Source organism: Leptonotus elevatus, chromosome 15, assembly GCF_054856555.1.
Source record: "Leptonotus elevatus isolate MCC_2025b chromosome 15, RoL_Lele_1.0, whole genome shotgun sequence".
Lineage (NCBI taxonomy): Eukaryota > Metazoa > Chordata > Actinopteri > Syngnathiformes > Syngnathidae > Leptonotus > Leptonotus elevatus.
Genome location: NC_141253.1, coordinates 16,068,442 through 16,085,581, shown reverse-complemented (window position 1 = coordinate 16,085,581; position 17,140 = coordinate 16,068,442). Strand labels below are relative to the sequence as shown.

General features: G+C 39.7%; 1 protein-coding gene across 8 annotated transcripts in view; it reads right to left on the bottom strand.

The window, feature by feature from the left end:
• The window catches only part of cacna1bb (calcium channel, voltage-dependent, N type, alpha 1B subunit, b), a 173,467-nt gene that overhangs the window by 147,543 nt on the left and 8,784 nt on the right, over positions 1-17,140 (bottom strand). For all 8 annotated transcript variants that reach the window (XM_086096608.1, XM_086096607.1, XM_086096606.1 and 5 more), the window contains exons 4-5: positions 16,212-16,318; positions 11,801-11,940 (exon numbers count right to left, since the gene is read on the bottom strand). In XM_086096608.1, coding sequence (XP_085952734.1) covers positions 11,801-11,940; positions 16,212-16,318 — 247 coding nt within the window. The remainder of the gene's footprint in view (positions 1-11,800; positions 11,941-16,211; positions 16,319-17,140) is intronic.

Below are 17,140 nucleotides of genomic sequence, written 5' to 3'. Positions count from 1 at the left end.
TTACTTACTTCTACGGATAACAATGCGACTTAGAAGAGATGTAAAGAGTCAACATGGAGGAACGTGAACCAGCGAGCGTTAACGACGACGTAAAAGATGTGGAGATAGAATTGTCTGATATTGTTGGCTACGAGGGCAAAGATTACTTATGGTGAATGTGTTGTGTCTTATAGCAGCTAGGCTAAAACCACAAATTTATGGTGTTAAAAAAATATATCTGTTTAATCTGAAAAACACAACTAAAGTGTACTTTTTTAGTTACAATATTACCGGTGTATTTTTCTGGGTGATAAAAAATTTAAATATCGTGAAATTGATGTGATGATGTAATGCAACACATCTTTGTGTCCATTTGGACGTACGTACATCATTTGTAGCTGTATAAAATCAATTTCGGAGCTTGTGAGCCAGTTCTGTCACGTCTTCTGCAAAGTGGGAGTGAGCTACCTTCGTCGTGTAGAGGCTGTTTGGTTACAAGAGGTCAAATATGACGCAAAAAAATAAAATTGTTTGAAAATTGTGCAGGAAAACTGTTGCCGTTAAAGTTAAGAGGATGCGCAGGCTAAAGACTCGCGAGGAGGACATGGATACTGCTCGTGTTGTTTGGCGTGAACAAAAGTTAATTACTGGAGCACTCTTGATTAGACACACTCGGGGGCGGGGGGGGGGGGGGGGGGGGGAGCAGACGGTGGTTGGATAACACTGAAGCGGCTGCATATTGTTTGGCCAAGATAAACAATGTTTATTTTACTGTGACCGGTAACTCGCCATCTAGTTGACGTGAGTTTGTGATGCTAACTGGCCGCTAAGCTAACATGCTCTCGACGAGACGGCGTGTGCGTTGCACATTTGTGTTATTCATACTGGTTAGTAATGTCTACAAGCAATCACGGCATTTTCTCGCTCCTCTGATCATTGACCAATCAGAGACATTCACGGCAAAATAACGCTCGCAGGAGGGTTGCCGGTTACGGCAAAATAACCACTGCCTTAACAATCGCAGGGGGAAAACATTTTTCAACAATATGCTTGCCTGCGATGTACAAAGCATGAGGCTACAAACTGGCTGCTACAGTGAATATTTTTTTCCCGTCTACAACACGAGGATCAACCACACAGGAGAAAATAATGGACTTTCTTGACTTATACAATTTGCCACTGACTTCTGAAGGTTTGTGTTTTCGTTGTATTTGCTAAGTAAATATGCTTTATGTGATTTAAGCAGTTATGCTACAATTAGATCTCACAGGGTAAACACCACCTGGCCTGTTATTATTTCCATTTCATTACATTACGGTTGCTATATTTGCACTTTGTTTACATTTCACTTGTGGAAAAAAAGGTGGCTTAAATATTGTGCTGCAATAAAAGTGTTATTATTCCGAAGCACCAATCACAAACCTATTGTTCAGAAATGATTACAAATATCGTTAAAAAATATTGTCACCGCAAATTTATTTGAAATATAGTGATATAATTTTTAGGCCATATCCCCCACCCCAAGGCTGTGGTGTGGTGGTCTTGCTCTGCCTGCAAGAAATGACAAGCATTACTTCCATGAGACCTGCCTTGAACCCGGTACACAAAATATCTCTGTTTGTTATGTTATTTATTTCTCAACATTAGCAAAACTGTGGCAATTGCACGTTTTGATAGCATAGAATTAGAACCAATGGTAGCAAGCTCCTAACCAACATGCAACATGACTTTTTTCTTAGTAAAAGCACTATGTAAATGAATGAAATAGAGAAATTATTTGTTTAGTTTATTTTCTGTTGTACTAAAAATATCAAAAAAGGGTATTTTGTGCATAAGTGAAAGTTTTTTTTTTTTTACTTTTGCACCTCAGCACATTTCAGAGTCTATACTTTTACTGAAGTATCGAATGAATCGAAAGCAGCATTTTGTTTGCATAGAGATTGTTTGCAGGAGTCCACTTTCTATGACAGTTACAGACTTTACTAATGTGGGAACGCCAATTATTGCAGCTTTAGCTTCCTGCTAATGTAGCAGGCTAGTAGGATGGGGGAAAAAAGAGGCCAGCGACAACATCCAGTCACGTTTACGTTCCGAAATGTGTCGCTTCAAATGTGACGCAATGAGCAATTTCAAAAGCTCTGAGTCGAATCAGTCCTACATGTTAACTTCATTCCTGGCCGGGGCAGTCTATCTTGATGTAAACAAGCTTCACGCCACTTGATGTCATAAATTTCAATCAGTCTGAACCAAAATTTATACAAGCATCTCTACTCATGTCAACCGCTGCAACCCTCTCTCAAGGCGCTCACTACAGCTTAATGACAAACGCTTACTGTCCATAATCCAAACAAAATATTGCTGCAAGCATTTTAAAAATTTCAGAGGTTTAATACTTAAGTGCCGTGTCTCTCATACACATAAAAATCATATCTGATGTTGATGTTAGCACCCGGCGAATTTTCTCCAGTGGTAATTTTCGCAAAGCAAGCATGTTCGATGTGCGTGTCGTGCCATGTTCTTTGTCCACAAAATGAAACGACTTAAGCAAAGGCGGTTGATGTGTCGTTTCAAATGAAGATTCTCAGACTAATTCCTCTGTAATTCTTATCCCAAGTAGGCGCTGGAAGCAAGCGTTTTTCACAACAACATTCCCTTTTCCCCGTCCGGAGTGCCAGTTCAAAACATTGCTTTGTAGTCACAGATTCAAGTTCCCAAGTTGTGCAAATAATTTTCAAATGCAACGGGGGCTCAGTATTTTAGAACATTTAGACATACAAAGAGCAAAATTATGGCCGGAAACCACAATCATTTCCCCATTAGAATCCTCAGGAATACGGTAGAGAGGAGTTGAATTAGTACATCCACTTTATAAGACCCTCCGGTAGCTGTGCTTCTGCTTACATTAAGTCAGAGTACTTTTGCCACCTCTGTGAAATTATGTAACAAATATGATAAAGTCGTGCACAGAATAAGCATTACTGCATTTCAGGCTGAATGGTCCTGAACAAGATGAAACCAAACTGGCAACTCCGTCCTCAACAAAACGTCATCTGGCTCTCCCCCCGACTCCTCTTGGCTCGGTGGTCCCAATAAATGCCAGACCTCAATCCAATTTTTGTCATATTCAGCATGTATCCCACTTGATTTGATGAACAAAAAACTCATTAAAGTGGATTTTTGCAAGAAAAATCAAAACACAAGGGGTCAGTGAGTTAAGTTCAAATAGATTTTTGAGGGACCCAACTGACTGAGAGTGGCCACATAGTTTTAATGAGAGGGGGAATTTGACAGAGCAACTCAGTGTCTTGCTCAAGGGCACCACAGCCGCATGTCTAGCAATGGTCTTGAACCCCCATGGTTGCAGGTGACAATGTTAACCATTGCCCTCTGTCAAATTGTGACTCAGTCAGCACATTAATCACTGACTTAAGGATTTTTCAAAATATCATCTGAATACTTTCTAAATAAAGTTGGCCAACCTTGAAGCCTGTATGAGCTTCTCCGTTCTCTCAGGATTACTCCTCATCCTCATGTTTTTAGCGTAAAATTACAAAGTCTTAATGTGCATTAACTGAATCCTTGGGAGAAGCAATAATGAGTAGTGACATTAATGACGCCTACATCATATTTTCAGAAAAATATGAATTGTCGATTTACATGTCCAGGGCATCACAATACTGGAATCAATTTAGTTTGTTTGAGCAGCAGCGAAAGGGAATTTTTGGCTCAATATTTGCCAAATGCTTCACAATTTTTTGCTGTTTACAAACAGGCTCTACCTCCATATTTTTTCTGTCTCGCTCTCTCTCAGCTTTTTGCTACCATTTAATCACTAAATGATTCAAAGATTCATTAAAAAGCGTTGTATTTTCATGAATTATTAAGATCATCATTAGTTTCGGCTCTACTCGAATGCTGTATTACTGATGGATATCATGATTTTCTCTCCAAAGCCACTGTGTTATGCACGACATCGTTTATGAGCCTCAAGGCACTCTGTTTTCGGCTGCCTTTCAGCATAACTCCAAAATGCTTCCCCTATAGATTTGGATTGATTTAGCAGTTAATGTGTAGTAAGACTGAGCTTCCAAGATGCTTGTTCAGGTAGGCGGACTCTTTATCTACATTTTTCAGACATCCTTTATTGCCCAGATGTGTGTTTATGGAGTTTATAGGACCTACAAAAAGCATCTAAAGGACTTTCTAATATATTATTGCCTTCTTGTGTATTAGATTCTGTGTATTCTGACATGCTGGATCCATAAGTGGTAGAGCACCCGACCAAGAGTAGACGAGACAATCTGGTGACGTGTGACTGAGGAACCAGAGGTTGTCATTCCTCAGTACTGACAGAAGGTCCTTCAGACTGTCACTGACGGATGCACATTTTGATGACATATGAAGAGACAGGCTAAGCACTGACGGAAGTGGGTTTTCGTCTGTCAATGTAATCGTGAGCTGCTAAAATAGATGCGACAAAATGTAATTCTGGCAGTCACAAACTGTAATTTCACAGGTGGTGAACTGTAAATTAGCATAAGCATGGTTAAATCAGAGATGACGGACTTGGTTGGGATTGAAATGATAACAGATTGACGATGACAGACGAGTGGCCCGGTTGCTGATGAATGACAAATAATCGACCGGCGAAATTTACTGATATGCCCAACTTTGTGACAAAATACAAAAGCAACTGATAACATAACGGACCAACCAAGGATCCAAACTTTCAGAACAGATTGGTCATAATTTCACCCAGACAAGAGCAATGATTTCTCTCAGCAACACGTTGCATCTTTATGCCAAATAAAATAGTGTTTATGCTCAATATTTCATTTCAGTAGTATGCAAGTTTTGTTTTTGTTTTTTTGCATTTTCATTGTAAAACATTTTAAAAGACTAAATTCAGACCAATTTCACGATACCACATTATGTATTAGCCCCCTTTAGTTGAGTTGCCAAGTTTAGCAGTATACTACCTCAAGCTAAAGCGAAACACAGTGCAGTGTGTTGATTGTTTCTGTGTGACAGTGGCCAGAACATCAAACACTCTTCTTCGTAAGCTAAGTTGACCTTCTTGTATTGAATGAACATGTAAAAAGTCCTCCATTGTTGTGCTTTGTTTACTGTGTCACGCTTATTTGGTTCTTAGGAGAGATCTGCTGTATCACGCTGCTATAATATCACACTATTTAGGTAACTGATACAACAGTCAGCCTACACATGAACACAAGCCAGAGCCAGATAAGGATTCATCATTCCAAACCATACAGTTACAAGATGAACTAATGTGCTTGGTGGAAAAAAAAAAAAAAAGTGGCTTTAATATGCTTGGTTAATTTGTTTCCTCATTACTTGAGAACTGCCAAGCTCAATGACAAAACCCTTGGGACAGTCAGTCATGTGAGTTCCCACCTGCTGCTCAGAGCACTCATGTGACAACCGACAGGCAAAGCAGAGCTGCAATCAGTCAGATCCAAAGTGGATAACATGCCATCAGCGGCACATGACGTTCACCGGAGGAGGGGGAGGCTCCCTAACTCGCTCTGAGACATTGATCCGAACAGTCTGTACCAAGAACATGACTCCCACGTAGACGTAGAAAAGCAACACACAGCTGACGCCTGTCAGGTCAATGACCATCAGCCAGCTGATTAGATATTGAGAGATGCATCAATAACACAGCCACCAGGGAAGCGCTGAGAGAGAACTCAAACACCTGGGACACATTCATGTAACAGTAGGGATAAAAAACACTATGCAAACAAAGGATGCCTTTGAATGTGTGCTTGTGTAATTGAACGCATCAAGGAGACATTCAAATGCATTCATGTAGAATAATCCCATGTATAGTATGTACAGTACATACCGTATATAACTGGTTATAATAACTAAAGATTGGTTATCAAATAATGGCTAATACATCAAATAATAATGCTATTTAACATTGTAAGCCCAATGTGCATCCATTCACACATATCCAATTCACATACATGTCTTCAGGCCTTCATGATCAACAAACAGCATTTGGTCATGGTTCAAAAGGAACATTTATTGATGTAGCCGGATGTAGGTAAATGTGAGGCCACCTCTGCACTCTCGGGGACCATACTTTGAAGCTTCCTATTGTATCCGCCCCATTGCCTGAGATGCACATGAAAGGACTTGACAACTTTGAAGTCGACAAGCACCGACACTCGCCCTGACCACTTAAGGCCGGGGCTCCAGAATCAAACATACCTATAAATAAACAAATACAAATAACTGGCCTGGCTTTGTTTCCGTGGTGATAACAGTGGGGTTATTGTTCTCGTGGAATTAAAACAGGAGCCTTAGATTGCAGTTGCCATAGTGTTTGCAGAGGCACCAAATGGTAATGCGAGGTTTCTATCAAAAGCAGCAATGGCCTGATGTCAAAGAGCAAGAGAGAGAGAGCACAAACCCATTCCTATGTGTCTTATGTAGAAATCTTTGAACAATGTGATTATTAGAAAGTTCCATTCAAACACAACCTTACCTCAGCAACAACCCCAGATGTGATTTGTCACTTGTGTATTTTACTGGGAGAGGAGCACAGTGTGCTCCTTACGAGATTTGAATTCCTACCGGTGAAAATAGTACTGAAGGGACTGTTGCATCAGGGCTTATTGCAAAAGGAATATTAGGGCCATGGGAAATCAGTCTGAGCTCAGTAGCTAGCTATTGTCCCTCGCTAAAGACTTGCTCTACATGTAGCAGGAAATATTATGAATATGAATGTCATGAATACAGCGGTGCCTTGAGACACAAGTTTAGCTCCTTTTATGACCAAGCTAGAAACACTCTATGCCATTATTCCGTTCCATCTGTAATGTGGTTTAATAAGAAAAAAATATAGCACTCTATAATATTGTACACTATGAAAAATAAAGTGCTAAAATGATTAAAGTTTTTGCATCATGATTTAATGATGCACTCCAATTCATTGTACTCTTCCTTCGGTGGTGCCCACCTTGGCCACTGGGCGGCACTATAATACTGTAAAGTTATGTAGACACAAACAAAGGAGAATAGACTTAAGACTTCTTCTACTAAGTGACACAGTATGCGGCTGTATATTACTTTTTTTTTCATAGTAGATAAAGAAAATAGGCTAGTGAATATGTCTAAATGTCATGGTTAGTTGTTTGTGTTCAAATATCTGTTGCTTCTAACGTGACTATCAGTGCTAACCGCACCTCAATGGAATCTTGCATTGTTTGTTAGCATTAAGCTAAGAGGACTTTTCTTTAAATATACAATGAGTAATTATTAGGGGTGTCAAAATGAGTGCAGTAATTTTGAGTTTATTTAAAGTTCCTTTACCTGGATTAGCTGGCAACCAGTTCAGCTGGGATAGGCTTCAGTGCCCCCGCGAGGAATAAGCGGTCAAGAAAATGGATGGATGGATGGATAAAGTTCCTTTAACGTCACAATTTTTTTTTACGCGCAATTAATGACCGCCCCTTACATTGAAAGCCTGTTCTGGGGGGAATTCCAGTCACAACGCAGACACGTCCACGTCAAAATTTTGAAGTAATACATTTAATAATAATGCACATATTTGTGGAGACTGGGGTCAAGTTGTATTTTACAATTTTAAAAAATTGCAAAATTTCACAAGTTACTTCATGTTAAAGATGAGATATATCTTAATATGAAAAGAAAAATGTACTGAGCTGTCACCAGCATCTTAAAAATGCAGTTATGCCATCTAGTGGCAGAATAATGACCTTCAACACAAATCAATATCACACTCGTTTTTTACAGTACATCTTTTTAATATTAACTAAATTTTATGAATTATTATGAAATTGCTGAATCAATGACTAAAAGATGAAGCCATATTTCTATTAGCTTAACATTTTTTTTCACTTTTATGATAACATGAGTATAAAAAATTTGAAATAAATATTATATATTATTTTATATATATATTTGATTGAACATTTTATTGTACATTTTGAACAGATATAAAATGTGTGATTAATCGTGAGTTAATTATTGAAGTCATGCGATTAATTATGATTGAAAAATTGTATCGCCTAAGATAATTACTAATTATCTTATTGTAGTGTAACAGTAAAATTTAACACAGAGTGGCATAGAGAGAGGCAGTGAGAGAGACAGTGAGAGAGACAGTGAGAGAGAGAGAGAGAGAGAGAGAGAGAGAGAGAGAGAGAGAGAGAGAGAGAGAGAGAGACCATTCACATTCACACCTTTGGAGAATTTGGAGTCTTCAATTTAAAAAAAAAATCATGTTTTGGGGATTTGGGAGCAAGCCAGAGTACCCAAAGAAAACCGAAGCAAGCATAGGGAAAACATGCTGACTCCACACAGGAAGGCTGTCATCTGGATTCGAAACCCCCAACCTCAGAACAGTCAACCACTTGGTCACTGTGCTGTCCTCTCAGAAAATCCATTCATCCATTTAATACAGTGCAGACATTACAACCTATGGATGATTTTGAGTCTTCACTTAACCATGCAAGGTTTTGGAATGTTGGAGCAAGGGACTTTTCAGTGTGACCCAAGACGTGTTTATATCATAGGGCTTCCGCAAATAATAAAACAAATACTCTACAGCCTATACCTTTTACATCGACAGAGCATGAGTGCACTTCATCAGAGTTTGCCGGCCAAGTACTGCATGCTATTGATTAGGCCTTTGGCAACACAGGGAGATTCATTCTTTTATTAGGGGCTTCTAATGGTTGATCAGAACAGATTAAAGGTCTGCTACTGCCTCGGGCTACGCTATCATTTAGACCCTTTCATTAGGGTTGGATGGCTGTAAAAACATAATTAGCCTAAGGACAAGCGCTGGCAATGGACTCAAAGGCAAACCGAATCTACGTAAAGAGGCAAGAATGTTGTTTTGCAACACGAGTAAAATAAATAGCAATAGAATGCTGACATATTGTTGCAAATCCATCATAGCATATTATGCATCTTATGGCAATCCCTAGATACCAGAGAAATGTATGTATCCTAGGGGGTACGTTGAAAGCATTAGTTAGTGATGTGCTCATGCATATTTATTGTAGGCATGCAAGAGGAAAGCCCCTTTCACGTTGCCTTTCCACAAAACTGGCACATCAGTCAGTGACTTAGCATTAGAGCCAGCATTTTTTGGCATGTGCCTTTCAATAGAATTCCCATTTCATGTGGCTTCTTGCAAACCGACCATTAGACGCATGCCATCGCCAGCACCAGCGTTCGTATATTTTTTGAACCACAACAATTGCTTCCGACAAAAAGGGTGCAGGCAATGAGTCACAGGTCTTGTGCTGTGGTCAGATCAAACGAGAGTTTAACTATTTTCGGGACACGATTACATATAAAGTCAATGCAGTTTAAATTCAATTGATGCTGTGATTGGCTGTGACTGTGATGTAATTTCAGTCGACAACAAGTGGCAAAATGGCCGCCCTACAAGATTGATAAAAACAGGTGGATTTTGCTGAGTAACTCATCAGGGCAAATTATTGTACAGAACATTTTTGGGATGACTTCCCCTTTAAATAGATACAATATGTCATATTTCCACTATGGAGTGCCAAGAAATGTAAACAAACAAACAGTTGTCAGGTAAAATCAATGTGTGTTGCTCTGTAGGGAAACCAAATGTCTCATATTATGATTAAAATACTTTTACATATTCGATCGTTTGAACATGAGCAGGCGAAGCTCCCAGGATGAGAACACCTTGCCGTGTGATTGTCCTCACTTTGATGTGGGCTCACTCTGGACACCTTTGACCCACCACCCCCAATCCCAGAGGACCATGTCAAGCACAAAGAACTTTTACACACACACATGCACACAAAGCCCTGATCACACTAAGGTACATTATCTACTGTGGTTGCCAAGCAACCAAACGTAGACACAATATAATCGTTAATTTGTATCCAGCTGTGTCAGCAATGGCTCGCCAAGACTGAAAAGCTGTTTCTCTCTTCATTTGAAAGAAAAGGGGAGGATTAATTTCGACATTTTAGACACAATGTTGGTTTATTAAAGAAAACGTAACTTTTGGTAGTTTTGTTGCGCCTTTGTTGCCTCATTGTCATTGCTTTGTTCTGGGTTTTTTTTTGTTTATTTGTTTTTTCCCAATTATAATATTTATTATCCAATATTCAATTGAGTAGTGTGTTGACGAACTCAAAACTATTTACAACATTAATACTTTGGATTATATGTGATCTAAACAGTATTAGCCTATTGGAACACTACACTGTTTTGAGGTGTTTGCAGAACCAACAATACTAAAAACTCTAACATTAAATAACCAAATTGTAACAGTTGTAATATGAGTATGATAATTGTAATCAGTACCAGTAGTTGTACAGCATATTTCAGAGGAGAAGATGATATAGACAAGTGCTGATGGAAAATTATAGCAGAATGCTTTTTTAAGCACTGCACATGAATCCAAGTGTGCAAAGTTTCCAGATAAAGACTGCAAATAGACTGAATGTGTGTGTCTCCATATTTTATTAAATAGGATACTACAGTGTTAGCAGAACATGAGAAATTACCAGGTTCTCCAATGATATACTTTATAGTAGATCATGGGGTTGCCAAGACAAGGACAAATGCCATCCCATTTATTACGAGCCAGCGCGCCATCCAAATGATATACTTATCCAAGAAACAGCGAATTAAATGTTAAATTTAAAATTTTTGAATGTATTTCTACAAGGATTCTGAGGTTTCGATGCTCATTGTTGTCATACTTATGAATGAAATATAATGGAATCCACCTGTGCCTCACCTAAGACCTGCTTTTTGCTGGTCTAGTCTACGTTCTATTACCAAATTGTCAGGTGTGCCGAGGGCATGTAACAGAAAATGCCCTGGGTCCGCTGAATCGCACAGCAATTCCCAAACATGGTAAACCCTGTCTATGAAAATACATCCCTATGTTAGAATGTGAAATGATATATACAAGCACTGAAAACACCTGTGAATAGCAACATTAGCACTGCAAAGCTAATAAAATTGAGGAAGTGAACAGGTTGGTCCTTCACTATTCCCGTATCCAGACCTGTATGCAGTATATGTTCTGTTTTGCTTTAAGTCACTCTATCATCAAAATCAAAATGATGCCCAAGAAACCAGAGAATTCAGTGTTGCTTGAGGTTAAATGACTACCTACATATTTTTTCCATTCAAGTTTATGACATGGAAACTTGAAACAAATCAAAGCATTAATCTGAATTACCACTTGACACCATCTAGAGAAAAAGCAACCCCAAGCTCTCAAAAAAGTTATCATTCCTCCTTCAGCCCATCTAATTGCCTTTAATGGATAAAAGTAATAACATCTTGCTCTTGAGCCAAAACCTAAATTGAAATCCCACTGGTAATTGCTAAGAACTGTTGGCCTGATGATTGCTTTATTTGAGAGGCAACGTCTCTTCACTTCTCTGATAAAAGGAAATATTTGTAAGTATCTGAAGACCCACAGTCTGCTCGGCAGCCACTTTAACAGGAACCTAATGGACAGGCAAAGTAAGAAGAAAAAAAAAAAAGTAATCCTAGACCTATTCCAATTTTTACATGAAAGCATCCATCATCTGATCAGTCTCTTCTTTCTATCAGATGCTGAAGTTGAACAATCAAAAGTAATAGATAAGCATCGCATGTGCTTGTGTTACTTGTTGAATAATATGTCAAGTGTTTGGTAGTAACTAACTGGGGGAAGGTGACGCCACTAAATTGTTCACAAGACACACAAACAAAAGCAGTCACTCATGATCCCCATATACAGCCGACACCCAGCGGGCGAAGGACTCACCCGGTCAGAACGACTACGAAGTCCATTACATTCCATCCGTTACGGAGGTAGGAGCCTTTATGGAATGCAAAGCCCAGGGCGATGATCTTAATGGCTGCCTCAAAACAGAATATTCCAATAAAGTAGGGCTCCGTGTCGTCCTGTGGAAGGAGAAAAATCAGAGAGAGAGAGAGAGAGAGAGAGACCATGAGAGTTACAGTGGAGGGGCATTTCTAAAAATATATATATAATAATAAAAATGTAAGAGAGCAGTTAATGAAGCATACAGTGAAAGAAAGAGGGGTAAGTAACATGGAGAGAAAAAGATGGCCCCGTTCACCTCTTGCACCATCCCAAGCAGAAGTGCAAGAAGAGGAGCCCTGTTCTTTGAAGGGGGGGGGGGGGAGACTAAAAAAAAATATTCATGCCCATAGGAGAGGGTTATTAATCAATGGAAGTCAACACATTCTTATTAATGCAAAATAAAGTGTATCTTCCAGCTGTCCATGTTCTACCAAAACAACTTGGGCAGAATTCTATAACTATACTTCCCTGACAGACCCTTAAGAGTTTATCTGAAATTATAAAAAGCAGTGTTGATGTGACTCTAATGATTTAAAGGAACATGTCTGCTGCAATGATCCAACAAAGACTGAAAGCAAGTGGGGATCTAATGCTGCATTCAAAGATGGTCGGAAGTAGGACTTTTCCGACTTCAAACCAGGAAGTGTGTACGGGAACTCGGCAATCCCACTTGCGAAGTCGGAAAAAAAAATTACCCCGACTTCACCGACGGACTACAATGTGACGTCAGTCTACAATGGCGACCTCTTTGGAAACACAGACCGTGAATGGTAAAACAATTTACTCGAGTATAAAACTAGATAGTTCATTCATAAATATCCGACATAACTCCACATAACACAACGTACGTGACAGTATGCCGCTATCTCCCTGCATGAAAGTATACGGTGAACTACTGAACTGTTAAGAAATGTTTATGAAATAAGATTTAAAAAAAACAATAAATGAAGCAAAATTGCGAGAAGGCAAGTTTGCTGGAGGTCAAAATGAGCTTTGAGGACCAAAATAAAAAATAATTTATCACTATCCACCATTTTGTTTGTTTACTTTTGCCTCGAAAAGGTCGGAACTGGGGAAAAAAAACCACTGGGATTAATGGGACTTCCAACCATCCTCGAATGCAGCATGAATACAAACAAACTGACGAGACAACGAGGTACACCTGGACAAGTCACGAGTAGTTGGAGGGAGATGATTGGTGTACAGAACAGGTGGAAAGTAGAGTGTCAGACCGTTAATCAAAATTGAAAAGTTGTGTTTTGATTCTGATTGCAAATCCGATTTTTAGAGCTGACTTTCCACACTGTTTTTAGCAAGTGTCCAAATCCGATCTGGTCCTGTTCAGACTGGGCCACTGACCCATCACTGACCCATCTGACAGGTTGCAACAGCAACGACGTCGAACAGATGTGCCGACTGGTTCCTCGCAAGCGCGTTAAGCGTCATTTATTTTTTTTAACAACCATTTGTCTATAGCTACAAAGGGGCTATAATTCTGTGTGTTTGGAGCGGTTCAGACTGAGACACATCCTGTCCAAGTTGGAGATAAAACTATCTCACAAATGTGATTTCAACCCTTCTCACAAAAATCAATTTTATGTGCTTTGTGACTGTTCAGAATACCAAAGAGCCATCCAGTTTTAATCTGGGTGGGCTAAAAATCTCATTTTGGCTGGCAGTCTGAACAAGACCTTAGTTTGTCCGTCCGTACACAAGTTTGCAGATTACTTCCTGGTTAACAGAGGATAAATAACAGTCAGCCTGTATCATTACAATTTGGAGATCCGAAGGAATACAGGCCCAAACATTCATCCACTTTCTATAAGGCTTGTCTACGTTAGGATCTCAGGTGGGATGGCGCCTAATCACAGCTGACTTTTGGGCAACAGGTGGGGTACACCATGGTCATCTAGACCAGTGGTTCTCAACCCCCGTTCTTTTCCATGTCTCCAACATCCAACACAGGTGTTTCAAACGATCAGCTAATCAGCAAGCTATGCGTGAAGCCTGATAACGATCCTCAGCTGCGTTGACTGAAGGAGACATGGAAAACAGGCTGGAAAGGGGTACTCTAGGACCGGGTTTGAGAACCACTAGTCTAGTCAGTTACAGGGTAGAAAAACAACCATTCACACTCATATCCACACCTATGGGCAAGACTTTACAGTAATTAACCTAACAATGCACGCTTTTGGAAAATTGGAGAAAGTGGACCATTCAAAAAGAAGATTCTCCACACAAGAGGGCCGGAACATAAAGTTTGAAGTAGAAGTGTCATATAATCAACATGTCTACTTAGGCCATGTCAATTGGGTGAGTGGGCAAAACAAAGTCTTACCATATAAGTGAGCTGGAATAGGTGTGAACACATACATACAGTGATGACGGTTCAATGTATTTGTGCTGTAGGCACTCACAGGGCTTGAACAGCGGATATCTCACGCCTACTTCCACCCCCCTTTGGTTTACCTCACTCGTTTCCAGCATACTTCAACCTGACAGACACTGTCCCCAACCCCCTGCATCCTCCTGCCGTCTCCAACATAAATAATCACATAAAGGCAGCGTGACAGGCCAGAGCACTATAAAGAAACGTGACCTTTTCTATAGTGTCGTCTGCCCACGCTGAAGCATGAGTGATAATAGACATGTTAGACAAGAGTTACCGTATCATGAAGAAAGGCGCTTCAATATAGCAACATAATTTGTTGAAAGCCGTTTAGACATTGATTCAGAGGATGTCACAACCTCTGAATATTAGAGCCTTACTACCAAGGTTGTCTTTTCATTGGAGTGTTTGTTAGCAAGAGTACGTAAAAGTCCTTTAATGTGGTGCACGAGCCAAGAAAATCTCAATAACTGTTGGTTAGGATCCAGAAAAAACATGGATCAAGCATCTCCTCTAAGTGGTGCACAATATACAGACAATTTCCTAATTTTGAGCAATTAGTATCTTATGACCTAACATTCATAAACCAGTCGCTATTTTATGGCTACTCCACACCTTCTGACTCGTTAACCCTGGTCCATGAATAAAACCTAATTCGCTGTGCTAATTAATTGGCTGCTTGTTTACATCATCAAGGTGAAGAAGTCGGTGAGATACAGTATGATTCCTTTTTGTCAAACAACTCTCATTATTTCCCCAGGTCCAGACAGCTAGTTTGTTGTCTTCTCCTCGTCATAACAATCTTGTGTGCTGAATACGCGCCGCAGCTGCGGGGACCATTTAAGGCAGGAGCAGGTGGGTGAATGTGACAGGAATTCATTAAGTTAGTCACACGGAGCTGTTGCTCTTTGTAACACATGCTATTTTAGACTCCAATGTGCAACAACAAAGAGCACAAGCGGATAACTATAACAAAATGTGTCATTTCCTTTTCTCCCCTATTATTGACATTATTACAGACTCTTTTCTGACATAGCTCATCACTTTTCAACGAAGGAAGATTACAAAAATCTGAACACGCAATATGAATGCTGAAAGCTGAATGCTAATATTTGAATGCATGTGGAATGTTGTGGAATGCTTTTTAGGGATATTGGAATTCATGACAATAATGGATGCTAAATGAGTGGACAATGATATGAAACTGAACTTGGACTACAGAAAAAAAACTGCTCCAACCGCGATACGAACCCTGCTCTCCCACACACCAGTCACCTGTTCTAATCACCGAGAGATAGCTGGCTTGGGTAAGACTTTAAAATACTGTGTAAAAGTATTGAATTAATTTGGAATAATGCAGAAAGCTGTGATTGAAGATGAATGCGGATTTTCTATGTTTAATCCATGTATATGAGATTAAGTGATGTATTTTATGATATTTAGAATATGCATATCATTTGGTATCTTGTATAAATTGACACATCTACAATGGACAGGTAGAGTTGGGGTTTCAACTGCCGATCTCCTGGTCATGGGACAACTCGCTCTACCAACTGAGCCACCGTGGCAGTGGCAAACACCTGGGAATAATGATGTGTTATTAATGGGAGTGGAATGCTGACTTGGAAAGTTGAAAGTCCGTCCCAATGCAAATGAATGGGATTTTTTTTTTTTATAAAAAAAAACCTTTAAATTGTGGACGAGTATGTTAAATGAGAAAAATACGAGCCCGGTTGGCGTGAATTTTTGGAGCATGTTGGCATTGGAACAGCGTAATTCAGATGAATTATGTTGGTGTTCAAATGTGTCAAAAAAGTAAGGAGAATAAGTGAAATCAAGAATCGGAATAACTTTTAGCATTCACACAACACTTGCACCAAATGAGGAAAATGATTTCTTTACAGTAAAAGGTAGCAGCTGCAAATCTAAAAGAAGTGCGTGTGGGAAGACGACACTTACCAGGCGCTCCGACATGGGCGTCTTGTCGCTGGCAGGTAGATGTTGCTCCAGGGCCAAGACGATGCAGTTGGCGATGATCGTAGTCAAGATCATGTATTCAAATGGAGTGGGAAGGTTAAGGAGCACTTCAAAGTAAGCAGCATTCATTTCATTATAACATCAATCATTAAAACATCATCTAATGGAATTTAAAGTACACTATATGGACAAAAGTCAATTAATTCATCAGTCTAGACTACACCCATTATTTCATACTCAATAATAAATCTTAAGATAGATAGATAGTTATTATCCCGCAGGAAATTCAAGCATACCAACAGCCATCTGTTTTCTACTGTATACCGCATGTCTCCATTTGGTTTACAGGTGAGCTGAAGCGTATCCCAGCTGACATCACTCGAGAGGGTACAGTACAGTACTGGACTGGTCGCCAGTCAATCACAGACACATGGAGACAAACAAGAGTTTGCCTTGCATTAGTTCTTTTTAGTGAGTAAGTGAGTGTTGATCATCTGTAGTCTCCGCCAGGTCTGTTTTGGTCAGCGAGCTGGAAAAGTGAACAAAAGGCCAGCTCGATTTGTGGCATTCCAATGAGGACTTTAAAGGTTTTATGGTTTACCCTGGATGGAGTAAAATAGCCTGGAAACGCAGGAAAAGGTGTTTCCTTATCACACATTGAGGTAAACATTTGTTGGCCTGGAGGATTCACAGGTGAATCTTTGACTCCTGGAGGATTGAGTAGAATAATTACCAGCATGGTGCCTGAATGTTTTGCATGTAGACATACATATGCCAGAAATAGCATAAGAAATTGAGGCCGTATGTGGCCGGTCCCTATAAAGGGGAGGCACAAAAGATGTGGGAGCAACTTTGACGTCAGCTGTATTTAGCCAGAATAAAATCGTTTCCAACTATAAATGGCTGTCAAA